The sequence below is a fragment of the Cydia pomonella genome, chromosome 1, assembly GCF_033807575.1.
Source record: "Cydia pomonella isolate Wapato2018A chromosome 1, ilCydPomo1, whole genome shotgun sequence".
Lineage (NCBI taxonomy): Eukaryota > Metazoa > Arthropoda > Insecta > Lepidoptera > Tortricidae > Cydia > Cydia pomonella.
Genome location: NC_084703.1, coordinates 14,409,021 through 14,418,836, shown reverse-complemented (window position 1 = coordinate 14,418,836; position 9,816 = coordinate 14,409,021). Strand labels below are relative to the sequence as shown.

Sequence of the window (9,816 nt, the reverse complement as noted above, 5' to 3'; positions counted from 1 at the left end):
AACTAATGTGCTCTCGAACCATTTCTTATAACACAACTACAATCAAAAGAGGAAATAGATAGCTTTCACATTAATATCCTCTTTAGATATTGACAATGATAATGGCCACTTTTCCCACTTACCTTTGCATTATAACCCAGGTAGCAATTTTTCGTCGTCACGACGTCCATTCACGGTCATTTCAGACGTTAATGACGTCGCTACTTTCGTCGTACAGACGTTCGAAATGACGAACATATGTCATAGCCTCACGACGTCTCTAACGACGTCGTATTGGACGTCTAATAGTAACGTAATATGGACGTCTACCAACGTCGTTGGTAGGACGTCCAATAGTAACGTAATATGGACGTCTTCCAACGTCGTTGGTAGGACGTTCAATAGTAACGTAATATGGACGTCTTTTAACGTCGTTAGTAGGACGTCTTTTAGTAACGTAATATAGACGTCTTCCAAAGTCGTTGGTAGGACGTTCAATAGTAACGTAATATAGACGTCTTCCAACGTCGTTGGTAGGACGTTCAATAGTAACGTAATATGGACGTCTTTTAACGTCGTTAGTAGGACGTCTTTTAGTAACGTAATTTAGACGTCTTCCAACGTCGTTGGTAGGACGTTCAATAGTAACGTAATATGGACGTCTTTTAACGTCGTTAGTAGGACGTCTTTTAGTAACGTAATATAGACGTCTCCTGTAGGGCAATTACGTAAAATTTCGTATGTACGTTGAGGCGATCCAAATGTAATATTTCTACACAATGAATGACATTTGGATCGTCCTAACGTACGTACGCAGTATTACGTTATTACCCTGCTGTGATGTATGCAAGATACTACGACGTCTTCAAAAGAAGTCATATTAACGACAAAATGACGTTCAATTGGCAAATACAATAGACGTCAATGGGACTTCAATTTAAGCCAGTTATCATTCGTTTATTGAAGATTCAATTGATATATTGCACATACGAAATATTTTGCCAATTCATTAACTAAACTCATTATCATTAAGCAACCGTTACTTCCCAATGACGACTATTTGTCAATTGCATGCGACGCGATGCTGAACGGGGGCAAGAAAAATAAAAAACCCCAAATGTACATCAAGGAACTAGTAGTTTAATAATAACATATAAACTACATATTAACAAGGTACTTTTTAAGTATTTTAAGAGGCCAGTCAAATCGTCTTAATACCTTTATTTGATCCTAAATTTGTGTAATCCGAGTTTGCTCCATTCCAGAAGTTGTGGAACTTTTTTTGCTATTTTTAAGTTTTTTTCTTGTAGTTCAAAAACGGTACGTCCGACGGAAAATTTGATCTAGTCACGATAACAAATTACATCTGAGGATCCGAAAGATACCCTTATATGAATTCGTAGTCAAAGATTGTAAACACGGCCGCCACTTTGAATTTCTTCTAAAATCCGAATTTGTTTTCACCAGAGTCTGATCCACAACAAGCTTGCTGGTAGTGACATTGTAATTGATGGTGGGTTCCTTCTACATCGAATGGTTTTGCACACGCCCGGAGACGTAGTTCTGCAAATGGCTTCTTGTCTGATCTTTTACCGTAAAAGTTGTACTTGCTTGCCATAGAGTCAGACAATGCAACTTTCATAACTCTAGATACTTTATTATTAACGCCCTGTCAACCAAGGCTCTTGAAGTAGGCTACCTGTAAATATTTCTTATTACAAAAACATTCACAAACTTAACTATACTGCAGATCATAAAATAACGGGTTGGTATTTCTCTGAAATCGTATAAAAACCAATTTGTCTGTGTACAATTCGTTGAGTGTCAATTTTTTGTACTATTTGGTACCTGACATCGAAAAATTTGTACTTAACTTAAAATCTCTAAATATTGAAAATAAAGTGGTCAGCCATTCTGACGTCAGGTTGATAGGACCAAGTCCAGTTCCCCCAAGTTGTAGGGGTTATATCGATAGAATCCAACTTTTGACAAAGATTTAGTACCTAATTTGTACCTTTCATAATTATTCTTCTTATTGGGCATTTTCCACAATTAATAAAAATAAATTTAAAGAATAATACTTTCAAAGTGTTAGGGTTAGCGTTCTTCATGACTATTTCAAATTTCAAATCGATAGCTTAAGTAGTTCTCGAGATATTTATCAATGTGACAGACGGACGGACGGACGGACAGACAGAGTGGCACCATAAGGGTCCCTTTAGTACTTTTATGGTAAGGAACCCTAAAAAGGTACTAAAACTTGGAGTAACATTCGTTATAAATATATGGTCCTGTCATCCTGACACTCGCTAAGAAACACATAGGTATTAAAACTTGGGTATTAAATTAAAAAACGTACTAGTTTGTACTTCATAAATAGTAGATTCGGCAGTTATGACTCCTGCTTCCTAAAAACACGGGACTAGCCGGGTCCACACAGCGACCATAAGCACGAGGCAATATCCTCGCGCGTATGCTCGCTCTGTGTGGACCCGGCTACTTACGACGTTACGAGGCTATGCCGGTTGTTATACCTATCCGGTACGCTTGTAGTTTCGATGATACTATCGCATTGACAAACTTAAAACTTACCACGTTAGCATGGTTTTCTTGTGACGTTAATAATTTTTCCACAATTTTCAACTCCTCCGAAGTTTTGATGGGAAATTTGAACTCTGGTTTTAAATCCAATCTTGTATGTTTTTCTCGCAAAATAGAGATGATTATATCATTCTGGGCCTTTATGTGGGTCAGTAGTGACACCACTGTATCTTGCAAACCTGAAAGACAGTTATGTTAATATAATAATGTATTAGTGATGGGTCGCAGGTAAGATACCGAATGTATGTATGTATGTATGTATAAATAATATAGCGGCAAAGTATTAACGTTCTACCAGCCGTGAACAACAAGCGTGTCTTAACCTTTTTGACGCCAACGATGGATATACATCATTATACGCGTCGCAGCGACGCGTCGCTGAGCTCGGCTTCGTGTAGCCGCGTTCGAATGCTATTTCATAGAAATACATAGAAACTAGTCAGTGACGCGGCGACATGAAGTCGAGATCAGCGACGCGTAGTTGTGTTTCAACTTGTACCTTTACCTACCTTTTAATCCTTGACCGCACGATGGCGTTGCTGGCACGTCGCTGCCGAGATTCGGTGGTTGTTCTTTTCGCGACCAAGGACTACGTATGCGTGAAACCGGAGTTAGCCGCCCCTCGCCGTCTTCTGTTAAATCTGACAAGTCAAAAATATTAACAACACAAAACTTTTCCGGTACCTACCTATCAATAAATAAAGATGAATATACGTCATTTCTAAAAATCGTCCTAGTAGCTGGTTTGATAGTGCACAAAAACCCTGCACTTTGTGACTATGCGCTGAAACTTGGTACAGTCGATTCTTAGCTGGTAGATCCAGACCGGGAGGGACATGCTTCTGCAGCAACAGGCAAGTCCATCCATGTAGGTTCCCAGTTGTTATTGACCTTCGTGCAACCCCAAGTAGACAGACAGGGCAGACTTTTGAACCAGCTAAGAATCAACGATGCCAAGTTTCAGCGCATAGTCACAAAGTGCAAGGTTCCCATACAACGGCGTGAAGTATCAAACCAGCTATAGCTGTTTACTCTGTAGAAATGAACATAGGAATAAACACCACACACATATTACACATACATGAACATTAAAATCAAACCACCGCAGATGGTTAAACATTGATATCTTACCTTGCAGGACACTGTTTGTCAAGACAGGAAGCCCGTCAACTACATTCAGCAATGAGAGGGTTTCTGTTGGCAAAAAACATTAACTTATGTATTATATTTATTTTCTATGAGTATTAATAATACAATGCACGCTTAGACCGACTTACCCAGTCCAGAATAAAAAAAACCGGTCAAGTGAGAGTTCGTTTAACTCGCGCACCGAGGGTTCCGTACAAACTTTCAATTATCTCATGTAAAAATACAAAAGACTTAATGACCAGAAGTATACTAAGTATAATTGTGTACAGCGTCATCTATCGGCAAATTCGCTAACTAATTTGCGGGACCTGTGTACATATGTTGTTTTTAGGGTTCCGTAGCCAAATGGCAAAAAACGGAACCCTTATAGATTCGTCATGTCCGTCTGTCTGTCCGATTCTGTCACAGCCACTTTTTTCCGAAACTATAAAAGCTATACTGTTCAAACTTGGTAAGTAGATGTATTCTATGAACCGCATTATGATGTTCACACAAAAATAGAAAAAAAAACAATAAATTTTGGGGGTTCCCCATACTTAGAACTGAAACTCAAAAAATCTTTTTTCATCAAACTCATACGTGTGGGGTATCTATGGATAGGTCTTTAAAAATGATATTGAGGTTTCTAATATCATTTTTTTCTAAATTGAAAAGTTTGCGCGAGAGACACTTCCAAAGTGGTAAAAAGTGTGTCCCCCCCCCCCGTAACTTCTAAAATAACAGAATGAAAAATCTAAAAAAAATATATGATATACATTGCCATGCAAACTTCCACCGAAAATTGGTTCGAACGAGATCTAGTAAGTAGTTTTTTTTTAATACGTCATAAAAATTTAAAAAAAAAAAATTTTTCATCAAACCCATACGTGTGGGGTATCTATGGATAGGTCTTCAAAAATGATATTTAGGTTTCTAATATCATTTTTTTCTAAACTGAATAGTTTGCGCGAGAGACACTTCCAAAGTGAAAAAATGTGTGTCCCCCCCCCTGTAACTTCTAAAATAACAGAATGAAAAATCTAAAAAAAATATATGATATACATTGCCATGCAAACTTCCACCGAAAATTGGTTCGAACGAGATCTAGTAAGTAGTTTTTTTTTAATACGTCATAAAAATTAAAAAAAAAAATTTTTCATCAAACCCATACGTGTGGGGTATCTATGGATAGGTCTTCAAAAATAATATTTAGGTTTCTAATATCATTTTTTTCTAAACTGAATAGTTTGCGCGAGAGACACTTCCAAAGTGAAAAAATGTGTGTCCCCCCCCCTGTAACTTCTAAAATAACAGAATGAAAAATCTAAAAAAAATATATGATATACATTACCATGCAAACTTCCACCGAAAATTGGTTTGAACGAGATCTAGTGAATAGTTTTTTTTTAATACGTCAATAAATTAAAAAAAACATTTTTTCATCAAACCCATACGTGTGGGGTATCTATGGATAGGTCTTCAAAAATGATATTTAGGTTTCTAACATCATTTTTTTCTAAACTGAATAGTTTGCGCGAGAGACAGTCCCAAAGTGGTAAAATGTGTGTCCAAAGTGGTAAAATGTTGAACAAGATCTAGCAAGTAGATTTTTTTTTAATACGTCTTAAATGGTACGGGACCCTTCATGCGCGAGTCCGACTCGCACTTGGCCGCTTTTTTTTCTTTATCATTCGAACCGATTTCAAGTTTTTTTGTTTTATTTGAAAAAAAGGTGTTTTTTGTGTAATCTCATACGAATTTCAAGTATAATTAACACCAGCAAAGGAGGTTAAATTGCAAATTAAATTTCGAAAGGTTTTTTGATAGTCACAAAAAAGTTTTCAAGATATAGGCATGATTATATTTTTTCTGCCCTCTGGGCGGAAAGCGTCAACTTTGCTCCCGCTGCGCTAAACGAAGTTGCCGCTTTCCGCCTCCGTCGAGCAGAAAAATAGTATGCGCACCACGGGAGGAAACGTAGGACATTCCATCCCGCGTGTTTGCCACCCTCGCCTTCGGCTCAGGTGACAATTTGTTTTACATTTCCCTTCATTAATGATTATTTTTCACTATGAAAAAATTAATCAAATTTTTTTTTGAAATATACATTTAAGATCTTTGAAACGATACCCCACTAGACCTAGTAATTTGAAATTTTGTCCTCTCTTCATATGGGGCATTTTTCATATTTAATAAAAATAAAATAGAAAAATAACACTTTCAATGTGTGTTTGGGTTAGCATTATTGATGACTATAATATTCCAAATCGATAGCGATGTGACAAACAGACAGACAGACGGACGGACGGACGGACGGACAGAGTTGCACCATTAACCTTTTGTACCTTTTTGGTACGACACCCTAAAAAATAAATCACCTGTGGTTATGTCGCCGCGAAATAAACTACCCGTCCCTTTGTAATTAATACAGTTAGAATAAGATGGGTAGTCTATCTAGCGGCGACATACTCTCGCGCCAATCATGTGCTAGGCTTACTGGTAAGAATAATATTCTATTAGGTATGTATTAATTATGATTTACTTACTTTCTGGTGTTGAAGGGGCTTCCCGGGAATCTCGGGTAATGTTTGGCTGAGCCTGACGGATATCTGTACAAACCATAACACAATATTTTTGAGAGTTCTTTGTAATATCATACTTCTATATAAAAAAAAAACTACACAATAGTACATTACGATACAAGTGCGAAAAATAGGAAATTCGAAACGAGTGGCGATAAATTAAAACACGACCGAAGGGAGTGTTTTAAATCGACACGAGTTGCGAATTACCTATTCGCACATGTATCGTACAACGTTTTACAGTACATATGGCCCTTTAAATGTTCGACACAGTAACATAATATGCTACTTCTCGCACTAGTGCTATAAAGTAGCCCCATATGTACTGTAAAATATATCTATTTACTCTTGATATTAAAGGGTCCATACCAGAAAAGGAAAAACCTTCCATCTGTCTCTCCATGCCAAAACAGTGTTCTAACAAAAAGATAAATTTGACTAGAAGAAACACTTAATGGATATAACAGAGTAAGCAGTAAGCAGCTAGCTATATATATTGACCAAAATAAGTTTTTGTCAAAAATTTCATTTTTAGGGTTCCGTAGCCAAATGGCAAAAAACGGAACCCTTATAGATTCGTCATGTCCGTCTGTGTGTCCGATTATGTCACAGCCACTTTTTTCCGAAACTATAAGAGCTATACTGTTCAAACTTGATAAGTAGATGTATTCTATGAACCGCATTAAGATGTTTACACAAAAATAGAAAAAAAAACAATAAATTTTGGGGGTTCCCCATACTTAGAACTGTGATAACAGATACATTGAAAATAATATATAATTTGTATGAAAAAGAGAAAATCTGAAGATTTCATAATTTTTTAAAGTTGCTGAACAAATGTTGATCAGTTTGAGGAGTTACAATAATATGGTTTAATTATTTTCTAATGTTATAGGAAGCACCTGATATATCATATATTATATTTGCATGAGAACCATGGGACAAAAATACATTAAATAAACTGGCTGAAAGTTGTTTGATTATGAGAAAGCAGCAACATAAAATGGCAGTTATGAAGTAAATTCTGACACTTTGCACACCTATGAAGTTGCTAAACAGAATATTGACAATATAAACCTTAGAAAAAAATGCTACTCTTACTATTCTGACACATGCAACAAGTATCTACAGCATCATAATTGTTCAATGTGGCGGGACTTAATTCATAAATAATAATGGCCCGTTGGCTATAACCTCAACTTACCTCTATAGTAATCAGCAGCAGCTGTTTTGTTCAAGATTTTTTTCTTAATTGGTGGTGGCGTTATGTGGCCGTCATCTTCATCGCTTGTAGAAATATATCTGTTATTTCTTTTCCGCTTAAAATTTGGTTCTTCTTCTGCTTCAGTCTGTAAGTCTGATGTCTCCTCAACCAGTTTCAGTTTTCTTTTGGCTTTATCTATATCGTCTTTACATGCAAATAAAATAAAAAATACACACAACATGCAAAAATAATAAATGAACACAACATAATGCATCCCTCAGTCAATTAAAACAAGGTTATTGGTAAATATGTAGGATGGAGTAGGAACAGGGTAGTAAGTGGTTAGTAGCACAGTCAATTATCCATTTACCTGGACACTACAGAAGTTATGTTAATACAGACACAATGCAAGGTAAAATTATCCCAAAAATGCTGCTACTTGTCTCAGCAATAGGTTTATGAAAATGACCATAAGCTGTCCATCCATATTAATATTATAAGTGTGAAAGCAACTCTATCTTTCTGTCTCTTTGTCTGTGTATCGCTAAACTAATCGAAAATATTTTTTTTACCCGGTAATAAGTTTTACCCGGAACTTCACTAAATTATTGCTATACTGTTTGTAATTAAGATTACTGCTGAATATGTAAACTTACAAGATACTATAACAAATCCGAATAAATCCATAACACTGCTGTGACATACCTACAGTAACGTAACATATTTTACTCAATATACCAACAAGAATACTACCTATATGTAGGTGTGTTGGTTTTTGTCCGGCACTAGTTTTCGTCCACTTGACGAAATTTGAATATAAACGTACTTTGCTGCACAAATTTGTACGTACCTATTGCAATCATTAATGTCAAAACAATATATCAATCTATTTACATAAAATTATATGTCGCAAATAGAAAATTAAAAATCAATTACATTAATTGATAATCTGTACGGAAATTAACGCAATGACTCTACATATTTTATCTTCGAAAAACTGAACTATCACAGAAAACGGAAACTTCCACCAACATTAGTAAGCTCTCGGTTAATCAAGAAATATTGCATCCAGATACCATACCTCTAAGTACGTGACTTACCAATAGCAAAATCCACGTGGTTCTTAAAATAAATATATACGTACCAGTCACACAAAAAACTCTTTGGATGAAGTATCGTTTCCATTACTCATCCGGTGTTTTGGTATCCGCCAACACCTTTTCAAAAGCTTTAGATCCCTTGACGGGTGGCCAAAATACCTCCCGACGCCTTGGCGTAATCCACTGATTCTTTACAATGGATATTGATCCGCCGTCTTGATCACTGAATTGTATCACTGAGTATGTACTCATCACTGAGTATGTGTTTATCATGTGATAAAACTAAAATATACCTTTAAGAGTCTCAAATTGCACAGCACCCACGGACGCGATACAACACAACAGACCGGGCAAACGGAAAAGGAGGGAAACGATACATGACACATGACGCTTCAATCAAAATGTCAGAATTTCGTTCCGTTCCAACTTCTGATGTTTCTAAAAATAACAATTTTAAGCTTGTTTTGGTGTTATTAATTATAAAATCTATAAAAAAAATACTGTATAACAACTTTAGAGTTACCGAAACAAACGGAAATGTTTTTATTACTTTATAAATATTTTACAATACAAGATTGACAAATTGGTATCAAGAAACGAAACGCGTTATTTTGTCGGTTACATACGTCTTGATAGTAACCCCAAATAGACGTCAATAGAACGTCAATTTTGTGACTAAAATGGTACGTCCTACTAACAGAGACCCCAAATAGATGTAAATTTCTATAAGAAGTTACTACGCTAATATTAAGAATCACGTTTAGTGAAACAGGGCAATAGAAGCGAAAATCGACGTTCGTCAATTGCGGGCATTTTTCTCTGTCACTCTAATGACGTCTTAGTGAGAGTAAAAGAGAAAGAGCGTACGAGAGAGCGAGAGAGAGTACGTCGTATTAGTGACCCCAAATAGACGTCAGTAAAACGTCAAATTTGTGACTAAAAAGGTACGTCCTGATAGTGATCCCAAATAGACGTCTGTGAAGCGTAATTTTTGTGAAAAAAAAGTACGTCCTGATAGCGACCCCAAATAGACGTCAGTAAAACGTCAATTTTGTGACTAAAAAGGTACGTCCCGATAGTGACCCCAAATAGACGTCAGTGGAACGTCAATTTTGTGTCAAAGAAAGTACGTCCTGATAGTGACCTCAAATAGACGTACGTGAAACGTCAATTTTGTGATAAAAAAAGTACGTCCTGATAGTGTCCCCAAATAGACGTCAGT

The 9,816-nt window shown here is 36.3% G+C and overlaps 1 protein-coding gene across 2 annotated transcripts; it reads right to left on the bottom strand.

Moving 5' to 3' along the window:
* Window positions 1–1,099: 1,099 nt before the first annotated feature.
* Window positions 1,100–9,576, bottom strand: LOC133516285 (uncharacterized). Of its 2 annotated transcripts, XM_061849138.1 has the most exons (6): window positions 7,495–9,574; window positions 6,255–6,317; window positions 3,712–3,774; window positions 3,090–3,221; window positions 2,572–2,759; window positions 1,100–1,678 (listed from the first exon to the last, which is right to left on the bottom strand). In XM_061849138.1, exons 1-6 carry the CDS (start codon window positions 7,766–7,768, stop codon window positions 1,652–1,654), a joined length of 747 nt encoding a protein of 248 aa, XP_061705122.1. In that variant the 5' UTR covers window positions 7,769–9,574; the 3' UTR covers window positions 1,100–1,651. The 2 variants fall into 2 exon arrangements, with proteins under 2 accessions (XP_061705122.1, XP_061705113.1); XM_061849129.1 differs by lacking the exon at window positions 1,100–1,678 and having other exon boundaries at window positions 1,939–2,759; window positions 7,495–9,576.
* Window positions 9,577–9,816: the final 240 nt, after the last annotated feature.

Bases quoted from the DNA above. Each gene is read 5' to 3' on its own strand.
- LOC133516285 (XM_061849129.1), bottom strand. From the start codon at position 7,768: ATGCATTATGTTGTGTTCATTTATTATTTTTGCATGTTGTGTGTATTT. The intron at 3,775-6,254 runs GTAAGTAAATCA...TTTTGCCAACAG, and splicing joins AGCCCCTTCAACACCAGAAA to AAACCCTCTCATTGCTGAAT. The intron at 3,222-3,711 runs GTAAGATATCAA...TTGACTTGTCAG, and splicing joins GACAAACAGTGTCCTGCAAG to ATTTAACAGAAGACGGCGAG.